The following is a 25,273-nucleotide window of genomic DNA, read 5'->3' as shown; positions in this document are numbered from 1 at the left end:
TGCTTCTTAGCTGTAGAGATGAATCTCTGGGTTCTTTCCAAGGAGGTGCAACCCAACTGGGGTAGATATATTGGTGTAAGTTGCAGGGAATGCTGCAGTGGTTCCCAGGGGGGAACTTTATAATCAAATAAAAGTTTGTGATTATCCCATGGAATCATTTCACTTCTGGCTCTTGGGTTCTCCTTTTGTACAAAGTTCTTTCCCAAATTCTTCATTGAGCGTATTCACAGCATCCTACTCAATCCCTAGCTCTGAATATTTCGTCAGTGGAGCCATTCGTTATGCCTTTCTACTCTCTTTACCAGTCTAGATTTTTCTGCCAAATGTCTTTGTGCCTGGCAAACCTTTGTTCACATTTTATCTTGCTCAGAGATGAGAACTATTGGCTTCTTAACAACTTTTCTTGCCTCTCTCTCCCACTACCTCTTCCTTCTTCCATCTCTGCTTTTTACCTAAAATCTATTCCAGGGTCCTGTATCTAAAGTGCTCCTTATTTGACTCAAGTTTTGTCCCTTTTTGAGGTTTATCTTTGAAGTAGATTTTGTTTCATTTCAATATACTTTATGGGTTTTTCCCTTCTGTTTATTTCTTGCAAATGCCAAGATGTAGCCATTGGGCTAAAGGCTGCATTCTCTGTGGCTGTTGCATTATTGCAGCCTTTTCATCTGCAGTACAGCATTGAAGCAACTGAGGCAAAAGACCTGATCAACAGTTTTTGGATACTTCAGAAACTGTTGTGACACAAGCACAGATTGTTAGGGAAGGAGGCCTTGAGCGTTGGCTTCATCTTTGACCAATTTTGTTCTGAGTGGTTTGTCAATCTAAGCATGAGATTTTTGAGCAAATTAAATTCCATTTTTTGCTCACATTTTTTGCTTTAAACCTGATGCAAGAACAGGGTAAGATGTTTATGAATTTGTTTCTTTTTCTAGCTCCTTTCTTCAAGCCAGTGTTTGAATAGTCTCTTAATTGAACTTGCTTTCTTTTTTTTATATTGATGAATTCATCCTATGGTAGTTTGCCTAAGATGAGGTCATTTCTTTTGAGACATGTACAGATGCTGAGTTTGTGAAGGCTTGATTTTTCCTTTTGTTCTCAACCTTGGCAGGCTAGCTGCAGAATTGATTTTAGCTCTTTTTTGTTCTGTGCTATACCATATATATTTTCTCTCTCTATCTCTCAAGGCTGTAAGTCTAACTTAGAAAAAGGCCTAGAATTTCATGCTGCTTCTTTTCCTCGCTTTGTTCTCTTGCACTGGTATTTTGAATTTCTGTGTAACTCACTCTTTTCTCCCTTAACAGGGTTGTTGGTACAGAGGAACGTATTCCTATTCCCCTCATGGATTACATCCTTAATGTGGTAAGATTCATGGTGGGGTAAAGGTGTGTGCTTTTCTGGAAAATGTATGGGGTTACCAAATAGTCCAGTGATTTCTGTGTTTTTATTTTCACTAGGGCCCTTAAAGTACAGAGCTGTGGGGAAAGATGTGCAAACCTTGTTCTGTGAGACTGGTTTGCCACAAATTAGCCAATGCTCTCCCCTTTTTGGATATTCCCAATTTTCTGTTCTTTGAATGTGTCCAACACATATTTTTTCCCATGAATTTCTTTTTTAAAAGAAAAATTAATGTGGCCTTTTCTTTTAACTTCCTGTGTGTCTCACAGGAAAAAGTGAAGAGTTCAACTTTTCCCATAATTGTTTACTTATAAAGGAGCCCACTTAGCATTTGTTCTAGCCCATTAAGCACTTCCAAGACTTCGAGAGGTGGTTTCTCTTGTTGGCTATGTGTTTGTTGCCCACATTTTACTTTCTTTACCCTTACAAAATGCTTTATTTATTTGGTCCGAATCACTCTTTCAGAGTTCTAGGTTTCATTTGCATTATGAGTACATTTGAGGGAAAGTATCCGTGCTGTTTGCTTCCAGGGGAGAGGCAATACATTATCATGCAAAGGAGCACTAAATGAGGAAATTAAGAGATTAGACTTGATTCTGCCACTAAGTCATGGTGTGGCCCTCATCAAGTCATTTAACCTCTCTGTGCTCTCAAATTATATGACTTTAGGTGTGGCCGAAAAAGTAGATTGGGAAGAAGTTGTAATTATTTCCTATTTTCTGGATGTTTAGGGTCCATATCATATATCTATCCCTGTTTACCTGAAGTTTTTTTTGTATTCTAGAAAATACTGTTTTTTGTGACTACAAGGCTACCCCTGTCCTTATTTCAAGCTTTCCTTTTAGTTCCAAGTGTCAGGCTCTAACTTTTTTTAAAAATTTTCATTACCTAGATGAAATTTGTGGAATCTATTCTGAGCAACAATACAACAGATGACCACTGCCAGGAATTTGTGAATCAGAAAGGACTCTTGCCTTTGGTTACCATTTTGGGTCTTCCCAATCTGCCCATTGACTTTCCCACATCTGCAGCCTGTCAGGCTGTTGCAGGTGTCTGCAAATCCATATTGGTAAGAAGCATCTGGCCGAATATTTTCATTTCTTTTTAGAAGTCAATATTGCAATATTTTTGTATACATGTTTTTACTGTGGTCTCCTTTTACCTTCACCAGAAAAATAGTGATGAAATTTGTGGTTGTGTACTACAAGTGAATTTTGTGACTGTAATAGTCTGCCACATTATTTCTCACTGAAAAGTTGAAGTGTTTGTTCTTTCTTTCTGGGTTTAGTTGGTATATAGTTTTAACATTTGATTTTATTGGAAGGGAGTATCTCTGAGAAAGCTTTGAAGCTAGGTTTTATTAGTGTATCATCCTTTGTCATGGATGTGTTTAACACAATCTGGTATTGTTTAGCTGTTTATTTTTTTCTTTTTCAAACTTTATAGTCATATATTTTAAGCATAATTGACCTGTAGTTTATCAAATTTTGCCAAAATGTGAAGTTCCTTTATTTATATTAAAAGTGGTAAAATACACATAACATTTTTACCGCTTTAACCATTTTTAAGCATACAGTTCAAGTAGTGTTAAGCGTACTCACACTGTTGTGCAACCCATCTCCACAACTCTTCTCATCTTGGAAAACTGAAATTCTTATGCCCATTAAACAACTCCCCATCCCCCTCTCCCTCCCTTCTCCTGGTAACCACCATTCTACTTTATGTCTCTATAAATTTGACTGTTGTAGGTACCTCATGTAAGTGCAATTTATATGGTATTTGTCTTTCTATGATTGGCTTATTTTGCTTAGCATAATGTCTCCAAGATTCATCCATTGTGTAGCATGTCACAATTTCTTCCTTTTTAAAGCTGTATTAACTCCATTCTGTGTATAAACCACATTTTATTTATCCACTCATTCATCAGTAAACAGTTGGGCTTCCACCTCTTGGCTATTATTGTGAATTAGTGCTGCTGTGAACGTGGGTGTGAATATTTCAAGATTGCTTATGTGCGTGTGTGAGATGCAAACACTTAAGATCTACTTTTAGATTTGAAGTGTATAATAATACAATATTATTAACTGTAGTCACCATGCTGTACATTAGATCCCCAGAAGTTATTCATCTTATAACTGAAAGTTTGTATCCTTTGACCAACATCTCCAGCCCCATGGCAACCGTCATTCTACTTTCTGATTCTATGAGTTTGACTTCTTTAGATTCCACATATTCGGCGAGATCATACTCAAGACCCTGATTTCCGTTCTTTTGGTTATATACCCAGAAGTAGGATTGCTAGATCATATGTAGTTCTGGTAGTTCTGTTTTTAATTTTTTGAGGAACTACCATTACTGTTTTCCACAGAAGCTCCACATTTCATATTCCATCCAGCAGTGCACAAGGGTTCCCGATTCGTCCACATCCTCACCAAACACTTGTTATTTTCTGGGGTTTTTTGATAGTAGCCAAACCAGTGGGTATGAAGCAAGATCTCGTGGTTTTGATTTGCATCTCTCTAATTAATGATATTGAGCATCTTTTCATGTGCTTATTGGCTTTTTGAATATCTTCTTTGGAGAAATGTCTATTTGAGTCCTTTGCCTTTTTTTGTTTTTGTTTTTTGGTTTTTTTTTTAATTCCCCCCAGACACACACACTTCCACCCTTAGTTGCTGCCTCCCCTTAAGAACTGAATCTCTGAAGGCGGGGCATCTCCTCGCACGTGCTTGCGGTGCATACCTGGGGCCTGGTGCACCCGGGGTATGGACCATGGTTCCACTGGGGCTCGAACCCAAGATCTTCTGCATGTAAAGCAGATGTGCTAACCACTACTCTGTTGGAACCACCCCCCCTTTGCCCATTTTTTAATGGTGTTGTTTTTTGCTGTTGAGTTATAGCAGTTCTTTATATATTTTTAGATATTAGTCCTTTATCAGATAAATGATTTACAAATATTTCTTTCCCATTCCATGGGTTGCCTTTTCACTCTGTTAATAGTTTTCTTCGGTTCACAAAAGGTTTTTATTTTGAAAAAGTCCAGTGTATCTTTTTTAACTTGTGTTGCTTGTGCTTTTGGTGTCATATCTAAGACATCATCGCCAAATCTAGTGTTGTGAAGCTACCCTGTAGCTTCATCTAGGCATTTTATACTTTAGCTCTTAGATTTAGGTCTTGGATCAATTTTCAGTTAATTTTTTACATGGTATAAAGTGAAATCCAACTTTATTCTTCTGCATGTGAATATTTAGTTTTCTCAACACTATTTGTTGAAAAGACTGTCCTTTCCATATTTGTACCCTTGTCAAAAATCATTCGACCATGTATGTGAGGGTTTATTTGGGTGCTTTCTGTTCTATTCCATTGGTCTTGATGTCTGTCTTTATGTCAGTACCACACTTCTGATTATTGTAACTTTGTGGTGGTAAGTTTGGAAATCAGGACATGTGAGAGCTCCAGCTTTATTCTTTTTCAAGATAGTTGTATCTTATTTGGAGTCCCTTAAGATTCTATATGAATTTAAAGAGAGATTTTTCTGTTTCTGTAAAAAAAAGTCATTGGGATTTTCATAGGGATTGCATTAAATCTGTGAAGCTCTTTTATTAGCTGGGTTGTGCAGTAATAAGTAATTTCTGCTAAAAATCAAATCCAGTTGCTTTCGGACTTGGAAAGATCCATAATTATGACATGTCTGTGTTTAATGTTTTATTTTGCTTTACTCTGTGTGAATATTTAATTAAGTGCTATTCATAACTACAAGAGGGGAAAGGACTGCTCCATCTTTATCCTACCTCTAAGATACTGTGTGAGAATAAATAGATTTATTTAAATCTATAGGAAAGGCACATACGTTTTCATATCTTTGAACAGCAAGTGATAGTGTTTTACTGTCAGATTTTTCTGAAGGCTCAAAAAGAAATTACAAGGGCCATATAATACTTGAGTTGTCTCATAAAAAAATTAACTAGCTGATCCCTATCCTAGAATTGTCTGTCTCTCTTATTGTGGGAAGTAAAGAACATTTGTAATAATGGTTTACTTCCATGCTCTGGAACCTTGCCTAACATTGCTCCCTGTTGAGCAAAATTTGGAATTCATCTTATAGCATGGAGTCCTGGCTATAACAGGATTTCATTTTAAATATGATTGGCTTACCACATTTGAAAGCCTCCCATTTGGGAGAAATAATGTGTTGCTTTAAAAGGAGATGTGAAGGATGTCATACATACATTCATATTTTGGTTCTACCATTTACCAAGTGAGAAAACATGGCCAAGTCTGAAATTTGCAAGACTTGTCTTCCACTTCTTCTGTTGTGACTATTAAAGACATGCATATGGAGTTCACTGTTCATTAATGCTTTAATTATTATTCTTGTTTCAGACACTGTCACATGAACCCAAAGTCCTTCAGGAGGGTCTCCTTCAGTTGGACTCCATCCTTTCTTCCTTGGAGCCTTTACACCGCCCAATTGAATCCCCTGGGGGCTCAGTGTTGTTGCGAGAACTGGCTTGTGCTGGCAATGTTGCTGATGCTACCCTCTCGGCTCAGGCCACACCTCTACTGCATGCACTCACTGCTGCCCATGCCTACATCATGATGTTTGTTCATACTTGCAGAGTTGGACAGGTAAGAACTATATTAGGGGTAAACATGTTGGTTTAAAGCCAGTGAAATACCTAGGGCATATACTTGGCATCTTACTGTGTTTAGCAGTTCTAAATGGGCTAGCTGCTGAAAGAACAGTTTTAAGGTGAGATTTTTTTTTTTTTGGTGAGTGACTTAGTTTTGTGTTTCAAGTTGCTCTCCAGTTTCACTTTTCCTTAGTATTTGTTTCATTAGAAGTCGGGTGACCATATAATTTGTTTGGTGAACTAGACCTTCTTGAGAGTGGAAGAGGTTGGTGTAAATAACAAATAGATCTGTAGCATCCATATAGCCCAACTGGAATGTATAGTTAACCATTTTAGCAGGCAAGCCTCAACTGGGTGCTCATCTGGCCTGTTACCTCTTAATCTTTCTACAAATGCATGAAGGCCTGAAAATAGGATGACAAGAAGGAAATTTGACCACAAAACATTTAAGTCAATGGTAATAGAGCTTACTCAAGGCTTCCTAAATGTCATCAAACCCTATGCCTGTAATCCATGTGAGATTCCTCTCATGGTTCCAGAAAGGCGTGTGTGCTCATTTGTTCTCAAGTAATCAGTTCTAAAGATTAATGGTGTAACATTTTTTGCTGTTGAGCCAGGGGTATGTTCATCGGATCAAATCAAATGAAAAGCATAGTCATAAACTACTTAGAAAATAGACTACATAACAAAGCTTAAGGTTTTATTTTCATGACTTTATTAATTGAAATAAAAATAAAATGAAAATTTTAATTCAAGGAATTAAATTCAAATATTTTTTGAAATAAAGTAATAAGAGGGTGCCTCATACCACCCAAATATTAGAAAGTTGTCAGTAAATCTACAAAACTTTGATTTAGAAAAACAAGAGTTGCCTATGACTCTTGTCTTTCATTTTACAAAAGGCAATGAGAATGGATGTTAGAGACAGATTATAAATATAGTAAGAGAATATCTTGTGGAACCGTCATCTTAAATGTGGAAATTCAGACGAAATAGACAACTGTGAGAATAATAAAGAAGAAAAAATAGAACCCCTTATCCTTCCTAAATAGCTGAAAGTTGATTTTGTATGTATTGTTCAGAGGGCATCCCAAAGATCAACTTTTTTTTACATTTGGTTGCAGAGTGAAATTCGTTCCATCTCTGTAAACCAGTGGGGCTCTCAGTTGGGTCTGAGTGTTCTGAGCAAGTTGAGCCAGCTGTATTGTTCCCTGGTATGGGAAAGCACTGTCCTCCTCTCCCTGTGTACCCCAAACAGGTAAGGGAATGGTCATCTCTTTTATTATCTCTGTTGTCTGTCTTAACACAGTAACTAAGCTTAGCGAGCCTGGAGTATTGCTTTGGTCAGGGACAGAAGAGTATAGTAAAGAGTTTAGAGGCTTCCTTGTCTGTTTTAGTCCATTTTAGCTGCTATAACAAAATACCACAGACTGAGACCATATAAACAAATTTATTGCCCGCAGTTCTGAAGGCTGGAAGTCTGAGATCATGATGCCAGCCAGCATGGTTGGGTGAGGGCCCTCTTCCAGGCCGCAGACTTTTTGATGTATCCTCACATGACAGAAGGAACTAAAGACACTAGTCTCATTTGTGCAGGTTCTATCCTCATGACTTAAGCACCTCACAAAGGCCTTTCCTACTAATACTATCACATTGGGCGTTAGGATTTCAACATGAATTTTGAGGAGGCACAAACATTCAATCCATAGCATTGTCCTTCCCTCTTACCAGCCTAGGGACTTGCTTATAAAGTGTCATCTTGTGCATGTTTGCTATCCCAATGAACATGGTAGGTATTTAAAATTTGGTCCTGTTGTTAGGTAGATCTAAAAAGTGGATTTGGAAACCTTATCGAGTGCTACCTCAGGAATTCAATCATTGCAGGTGTTCTCTTTGGTTAACTTAACCTGCTATAGGAAGGGATAGTGTCAGCCAAGCGGGTTAGAGACCAAGTACAACATAAGAGTCGAGCTATCCAGGGTGTTTTGCTCATTGTTTCTCTTGTTGCAGCTTACCATCTGGGTGTGAATTTGGCCAGGCGGACATGCAGAAACTGGTTCCAAAGGATGAGAAGGCAGGTACGACCCAGGGCGGAAAAAGATCAGGTAACTGCAAGAAACTAAAATCTTAGTCATTCTCTTATGTTCTATCTTAGTCTTTATAGGTCTGTTGTGAAATTTTAGTTAGCTTTATCATCTGTTGTCCTCATTGTTTTCTTTTCATTAATTTTTAATTATTTTAAAATTAAACTTTTTACACATTTTTTCTGTAAAAATATATTCACACAATGGTAAAAATTAGAAGATGCAGTAGAAAAAGAATCACCCATATTTGTACCACAAAAACAATATTTTGGAAGTGTTTACCTAATCTTTTTCCCTGAGGATATGTTTTATTAACATAGTTGTAATTATCTTAGATATACTATTGTAGATTTCTTTTTGCTTAATATTAATTGCCATGTAAAGATACCATGAATTAATCATTTCCTCTTAAGTTTCTAATGTATTATTTTGAATAATGAACATCTGTGTAAAATTGATTCCTAGAAATGACTATATCAAAGGGTATGGTGAGACTTTAATATTTTGTATGCTTATTTTTCAGGAGCTTAATCTTATAGGTTATAAATGGTAAATGATTGTTTTAAGTGTCTGTGGCACACTTTAGAGCCACAGTGTCCAGTATGGTACCCACTAGCCATGTGTGACTGTTGAACACTTTAATGTGGCTAGTACAACTCAGAAACTGAATTTTTTTCTTCCTCCTTTATTCTCCCTCCTTCCTCCTCCCCTTTTTTGCTCTCTTTTTGTCTCTCCCTCTCGTTTTCATCCTTTCCTCTTGTTAAGGGTGCTATGAGTTAAAATGTGTCTCCCCCAAAAATTATATGTTGAAGCACTAACTCTGCAGCAACTGAGAATATGACCTTATTTGGAAATAGAGTTGTCTAAAATGTAGTTAAGACAGAGGGTTCTATTGGGTTGGGTGGAGTAAACTAAATGTTTAATTTTTATTAATTTAAATATAACAGCTGTTACCCTGTTCAGTTTTTCGAAGACTTTTAAGTATATTTGGAACAACTTGGGTATGTGAATCTTTTTCTTTTTTTCCAACTAAATTGTATCAAATATAAACATACATCAGTTATTTTAATGAAAATTTAATGTCTTGATTGGGATGTGCTGTAAAGTATAATATAGGTACTTGTTTTTTTAAATGCTTAGTATAAAAATGTAAAACCTTAATTTTTATATTTGATTACATGTTGAAATAAATTTTTTTATATTGGATTAAACTGTAGTATTAAAAATTATACCTGTTTCTTTTTGCTTTTTATTGTGGCTATTAGAAAATTTAAAATATATGTGGCTTACTTCATGTTTCTATTGGATGGTGCTATTTTAGAAAATAGATTTTATGTTATAGCACAATAGAAGTTCCAAATTTCAGTAAGCAGAAATTGTACACAGTTTTCTGGCCTTAATACAGCAAACCTAAAATTAATAAAAACAACTTTTCTAGAAAGTTTTTTTTCCTCTTGTATTCTGCATTAGGGAGGAAATATATTTGATAAACTGTTAGAACAATAAAGATGATTTTATGTATAAACTATCAAATATACTTAAAAATTGTAATGAAATTACTAAAGATAGGAAGTAATAAAGCAGACAACTTGTGCAACAACAAATAAAGATTTATATTACAATTAGTATGGAAGAGGGAACAATTAATAAAATATATACATGCCTCTGGCAAGGTAAGAACTGAGAACAAAATTAGACTCACTGTGAAAGAATTGCCTTGTTTAACAATCCATATATTATTTTCACATAGTTTTTCTAGAAAATCTGATGTGCTTTATAAAGTTTACCTAAAGCTAATTCTTGATATCTAAGAGCGCACACACACACACTAAAAAATAATTTTAAAAAGATATATCTCACATTCCTGTACAAAAATCTTAAATGCTAGGAGCTAGGAAATATATTTCCACAGTGATAGTCTATGATGTTCCATTCGAGTTTATTAATGAGCTATAAAATTCTAGCTGTACATGCACCTTGACAGCATGGGGACACTGTGCACATCGTTGTCTATGACATGGGTACCAGTCCGTAGCCTATTAGGAACTGGGCCGCACAGCAGGAGGTGAGTGGCAGGCAAGTGAGCAAAGCTTCATCTGTATTTGCAGTCATCACCACCTCAGCTCCACCTCATATCATTAGGCATTAGATTCTCATAGCACCGGTCCCTGGTGCCAAAAAGGTTGGGGACTACTGGTCCATGTGAGTGGTACTTCATGGGTCACGCAGTGCCTGTAGTCTTCCAGAGTAGCCCTGGATTAAGACTGTTCATCTGCTCTCATTGGAAAATGTCATTATTAGTTTTAAAGGGCTCTAAGGAGAAAGCATATCAGTAGAGTTTTGGATTTTTTGTTTTTTCTTTTTAGATTTAGGATGTCAGGGACATTTATTTAAAGAATAACAAGCACCACAGGTAGCTCTTTCTTGGGACTCTTCACAACAGTGAACCAGTTAAGTGCTGGCTCAACATGGTCTTATTGCTTCCCTCATATCTACAGATGGAGAACAGGATGCAGCAGCTGGAAGTATGGATGCTTCTACCCAAGGCTTGTTGGAGGGCATTGGGCTTGATGGTGACACATTGGCTCCTATGGAGACAGATGAACCTACTGCTTCAGACTCTAAGGGCAAATCTAAAATCACGCCTGCCATGGCTGCCAGAATCAAGCAAATCAAGCCTTTATTGTCAGGTGAGTGATTCCCTTTTTTCTCCCTTTTCTGGCTTTCAGAGCCTTAACCAGTCCTATAACAAATTGGGTTGGTAAGGCTGTGTTATTTCCTGTAAGGTGGTTTTAAACTTTGGTGGTTCATTTTTAGGTGTACTTTAGTGAGTGTCTGCTCTGTGACATGCTTTGTACTAACTGCTAGGGCTACAGAGATAAGAGAATCTCGCTTCCTGAAAGCCATCTACCCCTCCCTAGCTTTAATTCCTTCCCTCCTGTTCATTCTTCAACTACTGCAAATGGCTTCTGCCTCTACCATGTCTTGCCAAGGTACTTTCCAGTGCCCTTATCACTTCTCTGCAGTATGATAATTGACCTGCCACCTCCTTCTTGAAATGATCTTTTCTTGGTGTGTGTGTGTGTGGTGGGGGGGAAGGTATTAAGCTCTTCTGCTTTCCAGTTACCTGTCTGGCTATTTCACCATCTCCTCTTCCTTTCTCTGTCCCTTAAGCATAGCTAGTAAGTGACGTGGTTGATTTGTGTTTTAATAAATTCACTTTGGCAGCTCTGTCAAGATTACATTAACGTGATGCAAGAACATATTAAAAATGTACACTCATCTGTCTTTGCCATCTTCTGCCCCTTAATGTAATATCCATGTTTGAGGACTCTTATTTTGTATGTTCCTCAATATTTGCCACTTTCTGAAACCTTAATGTAGAGGAAAGTGACAACATAACTCCTGGGAATCTGGAGCTCTGCCCAAAAGCAAGAAGAAAATGTTCTTTGGTGTTTCCATTTTATCTTAAATCTCCTTGAATTTTCCATTCTAATTTGTTTATTTCTACTCCTTTTGGTATAATTTGAAAGTCAAAGTGGGGAGGAGGGAGGTAGATGGGGTAAAGGAGGCCAAATATGTGGTGACAGAAAGAAATCTAACTATGGGAGGTAAACACGCAGTGTAAATATATATGTGCCTTATTGTTAAAGTGTAAAGCTGAAACGCGTTGGATTTCATTAACCAATGTCACCATTAAGTAAATAAATAAACAAATAAATGAAGTAAGTAAATAAATAAATAAGAAAAAAAAAAAGTCGATCACCACTACCCTAAATTGAAGGAAAATCGACCATCCAAGAAGATTGCTCATGTTTACCTCCCCTTTCTTTGTTAGATTCTTGGACTGCTATGAACTTGGAACATTCTGGGGTTTCTGTGTGGGTCCAACACCTGCTTTTGATGTCTATGCTCTGTGGTTACTGGCCTCTTATTTTCATCTGTTATCCTTGCTGACTACCTTTGAGCCACTTTGCTGTCTATTTACCTGAAGGTGATGGTGAAAAAGCACAAACTTAATGTTTGGATGCATTAGGTTTTCAGAGTCTGGGCATATTCAACCTCTAGCCAGGCAGTGCAAGTATCAAGTACAGAGAGCTATTTTAAGAAAAGCGAGTTAACACCCAAATATAATATGTTTAGTCCTATTTTCTTTCCCTTTTCTATACATTTCCTTTTACATGTTTATATGTGGATTCTGCTTTTTTGGTTCAATATGTACCATAAAGCATCCTGCAAAAATGAAAATTTAAAATACTTATTATCTACCTAACACCTTAAGAAAGCCACTTAAAAATTTTTATACTTTTCCTAGCAATTTTTTTTCCTTTGGGGACCATATATGTAATGTTGTGATCAGACAACAATACGTATATTTGGTGTTCTTTTCTGGTCTGAGTCACTAGCTTTTTTGCCATTTCTAAAGTTCTCTGTAGGCATTTTAAGTGACTCCATAATCCAATAAATATCATTTACTTATTAACTAGTTCTTATTGCTATATTCTTCTCTGCAAATCTGGTTTCAGTTTATACCTCCTCTAACAGTGTGAGTACCTATCTTGTTTGTCTTTCACATTTGTTATATATTAATTGCCAAAATACTTCTCTGTTTCCCCCGCTTTAAAAGAGGCATTTATTTCCTATGGAACTTCCTTTTTGGATTATCATATGTAGGGACAAGTCCAAGTATTTCCTGGGTATTGTGTGGAAGAGGTGAGTCATAAAAATGGATTAATGGTAATGTGTTTGTTATAAATGAAACTAAGAATGCTGTCAGCCTTATTCTGACTTTTGGATTCCAGCCTCTTCTAGATTAGGCCGAGCACTTGCTGAGCTGTTTGGACTCCTTGTTAAACTTTGTGTCGGGTCTCCTGTCCGTCAGAGAAGGAGCCATCATGCTGCCAGTACCACCACAGCACCAACACCAGCTGCTAGATCAACAGCCTCAGCCCTCACTAAGCTCCTCACAAAGGGCTTGTCATGGCAGCCTCCACCGTATACACCTACTCCCCGCTTCAGGTGAGATTCCACTTAAGGTACAGAATCAAATTGATTCCTTCTCTACTTAAATGGAGAGCGAGCCACTGAATTAGAGGACTTGGTGGTTTCTTGTTTACTTTAGATGTGTACCCCAAATACAATTTCTACTTAGTCTAGAATATAGAGGTTTTTAAAGCATTTATACTCAAACTACATTTCAATAACCTTATATTTTTTGGTAGGTGGGAGCCTACTTAAAACCTTAGGAATTTTAATAACCAGACTAGTTACCCACCTGCATTCCAGTTAGTCTGTCAGTCAAATTAGTGCAATGTTAAATTTTACTCTTGGCCTCTACGTGAATTTCCCATTGCTTCTGTGTCTGCCTCAGAGGATGTTAAATTTTTGCTTTTTCCCTTTTGCAGGCTGACATTCTTCATCTGTTCAGTTGGCTTTACATCCCCAATGCTGTTTGATGAGAGGAAGTATCCCTACCACCTCATGCTGCAGAAATTTCTCTGCTCTGGAGGCCACAATGCTCTTTTTGAGTAAGGATCAAGTTGCTTCACTGAGAAACATTTCTTAGAGTTTAGTTTTTTCCGTGTGCCTTAGCAGTCCACAGCTCTCTAAGTCACCTATCCTGTGACAGTAGGATACATAGAGACACCCACTGGTGGTAACTGTTTATGTTCCAGGAACTAGCTATATTTGTCTCCATCTTCCTTGGAGGGTGGGATTCAGCTTGTCTCGGAGGTGTTTGTAAGGGTCTCTTTTCCTCGTTTGGTTTCCTATAGCTGGTACATATATTTCTAATAGATTTGTCTTTTTCTAGTGTTTCTCTGAATATGATAATTTCTCTGTTTCTCTTGGTCAGAATTTTAAGCTAAGTTTCACCTTTTTTTGTTTGTTTTGACTTCAAAAAGTAATGCTAGAAGTGGTAATCATTTTGCAGAATATATATGTGTATCGATCACATTGTACACCTTAAACTGACATATGTAACATGTCGTTAATATCTCTATAAAGGTAAAGACCAAAAGAAGGTAAAGCTAATAAATGTTTGACAGATTGGAAGCAGTAGCTCCAAGGAGAGTGGACGTGTACTTCCAGTCTAGAGATTGGGAACCTATTGAATGTCCTTTCAACACACTCCCCATCTACAATACTAATATTTTATCTACATACTTCTCTTATTCGAATTTAGAACTTTCAATTGGGCTCTGTCCATGGGAGGCAAAGTTCCTGTTGCTGAGGGATTAGAACATTCAGACTTACCTGACGGCACGGGAGAATTCCTAGATGCTTGGCTTATGCTGGTGGAGAAGATGGTGAATCCCACCACGGTGCTTGAATCTCCACATTCACTGCCTGCCAAATTACCTGGAGGTGTCCAGAACTTTCCACAATTCAGTGCCCTCCGCTTCCTTGTGGTAACTCAGAAAGTGAGTATTCAGCATTCTAGAACCAAGAGGAATTTCTCATGCTGACTAGGTAGCTCCCACTCTGTTTTACCTTCCTTAATTAAATAACTTGGTGATTGGAGAACCATCGGATCCTATTCCCAGGTAGGGCTGCATGACAGATGGAGATAGAGACCATGTAAGAATTTTCTGTAGTTACAAATATTTGAACTGTAAACCTCAGATTGGTACTCTCAGGTTGAGTTAAATGCCTCCTTCTCTGTGCTTTCTTAGGCCCCCTCAGTACTGACCTAGGATTTTGTTGTTGGCATGGACTGATTGTAGAAGGACCATCCCATAGGTCTTTGACTTATTCCTCCCAGGGCTTTGAATTGAGACAAAGTGATTTTCACACAACTTTTCAAATGACCTACAGGCAGCCTTTACCTGCATCAAAAACCTGTGGAACCGGAAACCCCTGAAGGTGTATGGTGGGCGAATGGCTGAGTCCATGCTGGCCATCCTGTGCCACATCCTCCGAGGAGAACCTGTGATTCGAGAGAGACTGAGCAAAGAGAAGGAGGGATCTAGAGGAGAAGAGGATACAGGGCAAGAGGAAGGTGGCTCCCGCCGAGAGCCTCAAGTCAACCAGCAACAACTGCAGCAGGTAGGATCCTGGTCTGATACTCCAAGGCCCAGACTTTGCACCTAATAGAGTGCGATTCTTGTGGATTTTTTCTAAATTTACATACCACTTAAATGCCTGGTCCTATTAGCCAGGAGATAGGTTTAAATTTGCTCTTTTCTCTTAGTGTTTATGTTTTCTCCTGAGAAAACTAGAGTGTAGTCTTAGTGCTTCTAACAGGTAAAAGATCTGTGTTCTTCCAAGCTTGTTGTTTAGTATTAGAACTCTTTTAAGTACTTTCAGTAAGCTGCAGCTATATGTTCTTGGAAGTAATTTGTTCTTGACTTCTTTGATTAATCTGTAAAGGAAAGGGATATCGTGACCTAAATTTATTCTCCAACAGGAGCTTTCTGAAACCTTATTTACCTATAAACTTTTTTTTATTATTTTTAAACATATAAACCACATTTCGAAAATCAGAAGCTAGAAGCAGTAGTGGGTGGCAGGGTAAGGGAAGCACTTATGAACCTGACACATTTCAATCTCAAAAGAGCATTTAGCATATTCCTATATGTGTTTAAGTGTGTGTTCTCTTTGTATCTAGAGCCCTGTTCAAATGTATCTTTTATATATGTATGCCAAATTTTTTATTAATAAATAAAATACAGCAAAATATTTTTTAAAAGGCATTCGTAATGTCATCGCATAATTATTGTGTCCTTTATCACTTAGTTCTAAACCTAATATTTACCTAGTTAACATACAATGTGTAGAATTGTACTGTCATTAAGAAAATGGTGGGTTTTTTTAATGTCTTGGTTATTTTTTTTTTTTTGCCGGACCTTAATTTTCTTTATGTTGTAAAGCTGTGTTATATAGTTTCTTTTTGCTTTTATGCGTGAATCTCACTTTTCGAATTAGAATAATCCTATTGATGATGATAACCATTTAGCCCCATTTTCTTAGAGGATGGAATTGAGAATCAGTTGTCCCATGTGTAGCTCTAATGTTATAGAAGCACCACATAGAAAAGTTCGTTTATGTTACCTAACTGCTTTAGCTTATAAATGTCCTCAGTTCACACGAAGTTAGAAAAACTTGTTTCCATCTTGAAAGGGTTCCTTTCTTTTTAAAATGTGTTTGGATTTCTCTTTTACTGTGGTTCTGAGATCCCGCATGCATTCTTTTGGTAGCTCATGGACATGGGCTTTACAAGGGAACATGCCATGGAGGCCCTGTTGAATACCAGCACCATGGAGCAGGCCACAGAGTACCTTCTAACCCACCCTCCCCCAATCATGGGAGGAGTTGTTCGGGTGAGTTGGCTCAGGGGCTCTAATCTTGCAGGACATCGGTTTGGCTGCTCATGTGCTTTTCCTCTCTCATGCTTCCATCACTGGTCTTCCCTTCCCTAAACTACTTCTCATTTTCAGACTTCTCCATGCCAGTATTTTCTTTTTTGTGATAACTCTCCTAGCTCAAGAATGTAATGAGCAGAAGCTTCCTATCTCCTAGCCATGCAAATTACTGGACTTTGTTTGCAGAAGAACTCTTAAATTATCCACAGTCAGAAAGCAATATGAGGCTTTCTTTTCTGAGATGCAGAATAGTTGGACACATTGAAGTCCCCTTATACAATTTCATTGTGATTTTCTCTCTCTGTTCTTGTAGTGACCAGGTAAGACTAGTTGGATTTAACTCTAGAGAGCAGTATTTGGAGCCCCTTTTTTTCGAAAGCTTGAGCACAGGATGTCTGATTCCTTATGAGTTGGGGTGTGTATAGTTGCTGGATTTTCTGTTGTTGCTCTGTAGGATCTGAGTATGTCCGAAGAGGACCAGATGATGAGAGCGATTGCCATGTCTCTGGGACAGGATATCCCAATGGATCAAAGGGCAGAGTCACCTGAGGTAACTAGAATACGGGGCATCTAACACATTAATCTTAGTATTCTATGAACATTCTGCTACTACTGCAGAGTAATTAGTGGAATTAAAGTCTAACAGAACACATGGGAGAAGGAGAGAAAAAAATGACATAGATGATAAGAAGCTCTTTTCATCTCTCTGGCGACCAAATCAAAGTTGTGACAGAAAGGAGGAGCAAACACAAAGGAAAATCGCCTGGAATCTAGATTCACAAACCCTACAACTAGGAAGAGAAATAAGAAATCACCCTGCAATGGAAGGAGGTAGGGCTGGGCGAAGACGCAAAGCTGCCAGGTCCCAAGCTGATGAGTGAACAGAGGACATCATAGCAGCAGTAGTCGGCAGCTACAGATGCCTCATAAAAGGACCGTGTCCGCAAATGGACTTTCGTGGTGACTTGCTTGCTCTGAGCACCAGCGTCAGGTCGGCTGCGCAGGGAACACCAGGGATTAGAGTGGGACACTGAGTTGTTGGAGTGAGGGCCAGAAGCTAGACTTGCTCTGTACAGAAGTGCCAGTGGTGTCCATTGTTCCTCTGTTGAGCCCTCCTAGGGTGTAGACACAGCGCTGCCACAGCTGAGAAGTCATCAAACTGGATTAACAGAGATTGCTCTGCCCAAAGGATTCCCTGAAGCTCCACTTCCCTCAACTTGCAGCCCCACCCAAGCCACATCCAGGTGTGTCCTCAGCAAGTGATGTGCCCCTTGCTGAGCAATGCCTAGACACACACTGGTGGCAGCTGACCGTGGTTCCTGGCATGGCCTCTTGAGGCAAGTATAAGCACAGCATCTGTGGATTGCTTGCTGAATCTTAACAGGTGGCCCTTGAGGGGCCCAGGCTGGGACTAAACTTGGCCTGCAGCTGAGCCCCTCTCAGGACTACACCACTGGACACCTGCTTCACAAAGCCTCACTCATAAGACCAGGAGATTTAAGAGCTTTGCTTAGTACATAGAAACAGACACAGAAAGGCAGCCAAAATGAGAAGACAAAGAAGTAGAAACCATATGAGAGCAGAACAGAAATCTAGAAGTAATGGAATCAAGCAATCTAACAGATGGAGAGTTCAAAACTCTCTGGTTATAAAGATGTTCGATGAACTTGGGGGAAGTGTAGATGAACTCAGTGAGAACTTTAACAAGGAGATTAAAAAAAAAACAACATGGAAATGGAAATTTTAAAAGGGAACCAGTCAGAAATGAAGAACACATTATCTGAGATGAGAAGTATATTAAATGGAATAAACAGAGTGAATAAAGAAAGGATCGAATGACCTATATAGAGGATAGGGAAGCCAAGGACACTCAGAATGGCAAGAAAAAAGAAGCCAAGACTATAATAATAATTTAAGGATCCTATGAGACTCTTAAATGTAAAAATATCCGTGTCATAGGGATACTGGGAAAAAAAAGATGTTGAAGAGCTATTTGAAGGAATAATAATGGAAAACTTCCCTAACCTTATGAATGAAATAAAACATAAAACCCCAGGAAGCTCAGAGAGTCCCCAAAACCAGGAACCCAAAGAGGCCCACACCAAGACACATCATAATTAAAATGCCAAAGTTTAAATACAAAGAATCTTAAAAGCAGCAAGAGAAAAGCAGTTAGTAACCTACAAGGGAACACCCACAAGACTGGCAGGTGATTTCTCAAAAGAAACTATGCAGGACAGAAGGGCTTGGCACAAAATCTTCGACATGATGAAAACCCAAGATCTACAACCAGGAATACTTTATCCAGCAAAGCTTTCTTTTAGAGTCGAAGGACAGAGAAAGAGCTTCCCAGACAAAAATAAGCTAAAGAAATTTATCATCACCAAGCCAGTATTACTTGTTGGAGGGACTTCTTTAAGAAGAAAAAACGTATCAAAAACAGGAATAAAGAATGGTAATAACTACATTCCTATCAACAAGTACCTCAAGTGGAAAAAAATTAAGTGCTCCAACCAAAGGATAAGGTGGCTGAATGGATAAGAAATAAGACCTCTACATATGCTGCCTACAAGAGACTCACTTCAGATTAAAAGACACACGGAGACTAAAAGGAAGGGGATAGAAAAAGATACTGCCTTGATGGACCTAGAGAGTATTGTGCTGAATGAAATGGATCAGATAGAGAAAGACAAATATCTCAAGGTTTCATGTACATGTGGAATCTAAAGAACAAAATAAACAGCAACAAAAGTGAACTAAACTCAAAGATAGAGAATATTTTCAGGGCTACTAGATGGGGAGGTGGTTGAGGGGGATGAAAAAAAGTCACAAAAGGATTAAGAGGTACAAATGGGTAGCTGGAGAATAGACGTGGAGTTGTGGAGCGTAGCATGGGGAAGATGGCTAATAATGTAATAAATATGTAAGAGGGAAGAGGGGTATTAGATTTAGTGGGGTGATAACTTTGAGAGTTATGTGGATCTCTGATCACTATGCAACTGAAACGTATATTATTGTATGCCAACTATAATTAAAACTCACTGAATTGTACAATGTAAATACAAGCAACTAATTGTCTATTATATTTCAATAAAGCTTGGCGGGGGGAGAAACACATGGGAGTACTCATTCATCCCAACCTTGCCATCACTGATCTACATTGTATTGATCTAAAGCTTTAAGTGGAGCAGATGAAGCATTGATCTTTATTGTTAAATAAGCGACCCAAAATGTACTTGGTAGTGTCCATGAGTCCAAACTTGGCTATTTCTAGATAACAGTTGTGTCTGTTTACTATACTGGCAGAAAATGCAGGACAGTGTCTACAAATGGTTTTGTAGGAAATAATGTAGGGATGCTGTGAGTAAATTGGCAGTACTTGAGGGTTTGTAAGTGTCCTTCCTCTCTGCTCTCCTTGTCTTGTCTTAGCCTGTGTGGCTGCCCTCATACTCGTTGCCACACAGTAATGAACATATATCAACCTGCTTTGAGGAGAAGGTAGGAGATATTCATATGATAGGGCAAATACATTTTTAGAGTATTCCTCGTCTTCCTTCATGTCTTCCATATGCTGTCATTCTTCCTTCCTTGCCTCCAGGAAGTTGCATGCCGGAAAGAGGAGGAGGAACGGAAAGCTCGGGAAAAGCAGGAAGAGGAAGAGGCTAAATGTCTAGAGAAGTTCCAGGATGCTGATCCACTGGAGCAAGATGAGCTCCACACTTTCACAGATACCATGTTGCCAGGTTGCTTCCACCTTCTTGATGAGCTGCCCGACACAGTGTACCGGGTGTGTGATCTGATCATGACAGCAATAAAACGTAACGGAGCAGACTATCGGGACATGATTCTGAAGCAAGTAGTCAATCAGGTAAGCTCTCTGGGCACCAAAAGAGAGGAGTATGTAAAGTGTTTTCCTGCTATCTATCAAAACCTAATTTCTAAAAAAAAGTATTTTTGCATTTCACCCAGTATGGATGTATTCTCTATTTGAATTCTTTAAGTCTGGTAATCTAGCTCTCTCTTGAGTGTTCCTGCAAAAAGTGAATTAAGTACTTCACAAAAATATCTTTGAAAGGAAAAAAACAAAGCCAAAGACCTCTTTTTCTAAGCAGTTCTTCTTAGGTTCATCTTCAGTGTCCAAAATGTGTCTCATTCTTGAACCAGGTTAGGTCCCCTGGACTAACAGTGATAAAATGTTTTTTCCTCCTCTTCTATGAAGCAACCACTTTGGCACATAAGTCCCCATCCTGTTGAATAGCTATGATCTGGTGCTGTTTTTTTTGTTTGTTTGTTTTTAAGCAGTGGTTTTCCTCATTGTGAGGTTAATTTATACTAATTGTAGAAGTTGGGTAAGAACTAAATTACCCTAAATCCCTACACAAACAGGTAGTTAACATTTTGGTTGTATTTCCTTTACTATTTATGTATTTAAGTCTTTGGAATCTTGTTTTATTTGTAAAGTCGAGAAGCAGAGGAAGAAATCAAAAAGTAATGTACACAATCATAGGTAATAATAAACAGTGTTATGGAAACACCACAGAAATACATCACAAACGTAAAACTGGATAAATCATTTTTTCATAAAATTTGATCAGGATTCAGTTAACTTTATATTAAGAGCTTATATAAATGATTTTAAGAAAACTAAAACCTTAATAAAAAACACTTATATAAAATTTATTACAGGACATTTAACATGCTTACTAAAGCAAGACCAAGATTTCTAACATTCTAATTGTTTTTAATGATAATTCTGGGGCAGAATGTAGTGAAAGATTGCTGATAGAAGTGTGAGTTTGTAGAATTTTTGTGGGGTTGACTGTATGCACCAGAAATTTTTTTTTTTAATATTCATTTCCTTTAACTTAGAATTTAGGTTTCTTAATCTAGCCTAAGAAAGTCATCTTTTAGAGATGATCCTGTGGTAGCATATATCTTTTTTTAATTCAGACATTAAATCCCAGTAGTAAATATGTTACTATTTAACTACCTTCCTTTGGCAAGTGTGTTGAGAATGGATTTTTTTACAAGGTTGAGAATGTTTTGATAAACTTTATCATACTCTGTCTACATTTATCTGACTTGGCCACTCTGCTTTTCTAGGTGTGGGAAGCTGCTGATGTATTGATCAAAGCCGCTCTTCCCCTGACAACGAGCGATACAAAAACTGTGTCAGAGTGGATCAGCCAGATGGCCACTCTGCCTCAGGCATCAAATTTGGCTACTAGAATCTTGCTTTTAACACTGCTTTTTGAGGTAAGATTTAGATCTTTCGGTCCCTCTTATTTATCAGAATTATTGAACACCTATCATTTGAGACATTGAATAAGGTTAGACCAAAACGTAAGGCATGATCTCTGCATTTCATGAGCTCACAGATTCTAATAGGCTATAACACATAATTAAGTACAAAATATAGCATTCTTTGCCATGTGAGCAGTATGAACAATTTTGTCTGAGTTCAGTGAGGGAATATGCATAACTTACAGACAATAAGAGACAGGCTTCCCAGACAAGCGGTAATTGAATTGAGTCTTAGAGGATTTGGAGGTGTTTATTAAAAGTATTCCAAAAGAACTATTGAAGTTCTGTTGTGGAATACTTTTGGCCTCTCTGAGAAAACCTCTAACTGGCAGCCAAAGAGTGAGGTAGGTGGTGAAAATTGATAATAGGCATCAAATAGAATCTGACTCCTTTGTACCTGGTCAGCACATTATTTGAGGGAAGAGTAGTTTGGCCAGGATGTGTTCTTGTTCCAGCCAAAACAAGAACTAGGAGGTAGTTGACCTTGAACAAATGAACTTTATTTGTCATCATGTTTAACAATAAAACCTGAACTTAATTAAACCCTTTGGACAACTTGGGAGATAAGTTCAATATATGTGTCAAACTATATATGTTTACAGTCTTGGGGCTTTCCATTATGGTGGAAATGGTGATTCTTATAGCACTTGCAAATAGCTTGCAAAGCGTGAATGATGGGCATCCCCTCTTTTTAAAAAATCACAGGTAACACTCTTGTATTTCTTTCTAGTCCTTTTTCTATGTGTTTAAACAATTGGGATCAGACTATTTAGAAAGTTGTATATTATTTTCTCTGTGTATTAATATTTTCTTGTGTCATGTATAATTTCATCTTTTGGACATCCTAGTTTATTTAAGTAATTGCTTATTGTTGGACATTTAAATTACTTCCAATGATTTCCTATTATAAGTAACATTTTAGTGTAGCCCTCTAAGGGGAACCATTAACTGAGTTACTGTGTTTAATTATTCCATCTTCCTTGAAAGGTTATAAAAGTTCTCTGTAAATCAGAAGCTTTTCAACTTCAACATAGTTAACACTGTATAGCCTAGATGACAATCCTTAATGATATTAATGATGCTAATAACAGTTTCCATATTAAGCACATAGCTAATGTGCCAGGCACTGTGTTGGGCACTTTGAATATATAGCATCATTTCATTATCTGTTACCCTGGAGGAAGAAATTATTCCCTTTGAAACAAAGGCCCAGGGAATTTCAGTAACTCATCTTAGATCACATAGCTGGTGCATGCAGAGGTAGAATTTGGATTTATCCAGTTCTGTTAGTATTCACCTCTGTGATTTCCTATGCCATGTTAATCCTTCTTACATAGTAGAAGTTGGTATGTTTTATTTTTTTCCCTTTGATTAATCAATCAGGAGTTGAAGCTACCTTGTGCTTGGGTGGTTGAATCTAGTGGCATCCTTAATGTCCTAATCAAACTCTTGGAAGTGGTTCAGCCCTGTCTACAGGCCGCCAAGGAGCAAAAGGAGGTCCAGACCCCAAAGTGAGTGACCCTCTATCTCTCCACTAGTTTCATTTGTATTTCTCTGGGACTTGGGCCCTCAAGCTTAGGGCCTGAATTAGGCACTTTACTGGGGCATGTATGGAGCAAATCTTGGGTACCTTATGGTTTTAAAGTTGTAAAGTGCCTGATGAAGTCAAGATAAGTTTTCCCATGTTGCGTACAAGTTTCTGGCTTGCCTAGAGTCAATCATTGTTCCTTTTGTAGGTGGATCACCCCAGTGTTGCTCCTGATTGATTTCTATGAAAAGACAGCCATCTCCTCAAAAAGGAGAGCCCAAATGACTAAGGTATATAATATAGTGTATATGGTTGGCAGAACTGCTTAACTTTTTGAGGCAAGAGTAGACAAGAAGAGAATATAAGACCATAGTAAAGAATGTCAAGCTCTCTGATCAAGGCATAAAGTCTCAAGGTGTATTGATAGCTTGATTGTTCTTCTGAATGGAGTGTTAGAATTACTTGCCGAAGGACCTAAGAACTTACTGGAAGTAAATGTTAAAGGAGTATGCAGAGGAAGAGTGGCTCTTCTGTTATGTAATGTACTGAATATGCCGTAATTCCTCCAAAAGCTAGTGTTCCTTACATATGCCACATTATCTCAGTACCTCCTCAGAAACAGAAATTTTGTTCCAGTATATCTAAAATAATGTTCCCCTTTTGTGGAAAACAGTTGGAAACAAAAGGAAAGCAGAGGATTGCAGGACAAGAATGTAGAGGGTTTTGTGAATTTGGAGAGGCTCAGGAATATGAGGATTAATGTATACAAAAACTTATCTCAAAATATATTAAATATTCAGTATATTTTTCCTGGGTTAGCTTTAGCAACGAACACTAATGAAGTTAATGTTTCTTCTAATAACTAACTGTGTAGGAAATAAAAAGAAACTTTATGTTCTTATATTTAGTACTTACAGTCCAACAACAACAACTGGCGTTGGTTCGATGACCGGTCTGGACGTTGGTGTAGTTACAGTGCAAGCAACAACAGCACTATTGATTCTGCCTGGAAATCTGGAGAGACAAGTGTTCGTTTCACTGCAGGCCGAAGAAGATACACTGTCCAGTTCACTACAATGGTTCAGGTACATGGTCATTTAGTGCCGTAAACTTTATTAAAAACAGGGGAAGGTGCCTAAGTATGCCTTTTGTTTTCTTCCTGAACCAGCAGTCCTGACATGTGTTAATAAAGAAGGGTATTACTATGCTACTACTAAATTGAGTTTTCAGAGTGCTGAGTCTTCATGAAATCATCAGGTGGACCTTGAATCTGTGGTATTTTGATACTGTCCCACCTGGAAATGATCTTAAGTGTTGGGTCAAGGATTAAGGAGTAGTTAAGGATGATGTCTGCTCTATTGGAAAGTTTCACCTGTCATGAGCAACTTGTTATTAGGGCCTTTCGTATTTTCCTTCTAGGAACCTTCAAGGCTTTCTCTCTCTGTGAATGATAGGGATGGGATAAATTGCCAGGGTTTCTTTCTGTTGCAGCATTTTCCCTGGGAATTCCAATACCCCTCCCCCATGGTTTCTTTTTTGGTAAAGGTATTTTTGTCTGCTTGAATTCCTAGGTTAATGAAGAAACAGGGAACCGTCGCCCTGTAATGCTGACTCTCCTGAGGGTACCACGGCTGAATAAAAACTCTAAAAACAGCAATGGTCAGGAACTAGAGAAGACGCTAGAAGAAAGCAAAGAAATGGATATCAAGCGTAAAGATAATAAAGTCAATGGTATGGATTCTTAGTTTTGAATAATGTTTTACATGAATGTTTTAGTTTTGATGAATGTTTTACATGAAGCTAGTGTGCCTTTAAGGCTTAAGTTCTGGTTGATTTCATTGAGTGATTTCTTATCTGGTCTTAGAATTGGTGTCTGGCATGTTTCCCTTCATAGGACCCAAGTGCTAGACTGGTTACTTAGGAAGGAGAGGTGTGGGTGGGAGTGTCAAGTTAAACTGTCTGAAC

The 25,273-nt window shown here is 38.0% G+C and overlaps 1 protein-coding gene across 1 annotated transcript in view; it reads left to right on the top strand.

Annotated features, from left to right (window-relative positions):
* The window catches only part of HUWE1 (HECT, UBA and WWE domain containing E3 ubiquitin protein ligase 1), a 162,401-nt gene that overhangs the window by 95,037 nt on the left and 42,091 nt on the right, over positions 1–25,273 (top strand). The window contains exons 24-41 of the mRNA XM_039851453.1: positions 1,302–1,359; positions 2,288–2,464; positions 5,779–6,024; positions 7,154–7,287; positions 8,040–8,134; positions 10,612–10,803; positions 12,916–13,132; positions 13,519–13,641; positions 14,298–14,535; positions 14,930–15,160; positions 16,312–16,434; positions 16,931–17,026; positions 20,075–20,344; positions 21,580–21,732; positions 23,164–23,291; positions 23,517–23,598; positions 24,217–24,393; positions 24,880–25,039. Of these exons, the coding sequence (XP_039707387.1) occupies positions 1,302–1,359; positions 2,288–2,464; positions 5,779–6,024; positions 7,154–7,287; positions 8,040–8,134; positions 10,612–10,803; positions 12,916–13,132; positions 13,519–13,641; positions 14,298–14,535; positions 14,930–15,160; positions 16,312–16,434; positions 16,931–17,026; positions 20,075–20,344; positions 21,580–21,732; positions 23,164–23,291; positions 23,517–23,598; positions 24,217–24,393; positions 24,880–25,039 (2,900 nt within the window). The remainder of the gene's footprint in view (positions 1–1,301; positions 1,360–2,287; positions 2,465–5,778; positions 6,025–7,153; positions 7,288–8,039; positions 8,135–10,611; positions 10,804–12,915; positions 13,133–13,518; positions 13,642–14,297; positions 14,536–14,929; positions 15,161–16,311; positions 16,435–16,930; positions 17,027–20,074; positions 20,345–21,579; positions 21,733–23,163; positions 23,292–23,516; positions 23,599–24,216; positions 24,394–24,879; positions 25,040–25,273) is intronic.

The sequence above is a fragment of the Pteropus medius genome, unplaced genomic scaffold, assembly GCF_902729225.1.
Source record: "Pteropus medius unplaced genomic scaffold, Ma_sr-lr_union100, whole genome shotgun sequence".
Classification (NCBI taxonomy): Eukaryota; Metazoa; Chordata; class Mammalia; order Chiroptera; family Pteropodidae; genus Pteropus; species Pteropus medius.
Note: the sequence above shows the minus strand (reverse complement) of the source record. Positions and strands in the feature narration are given on the sequence as shown.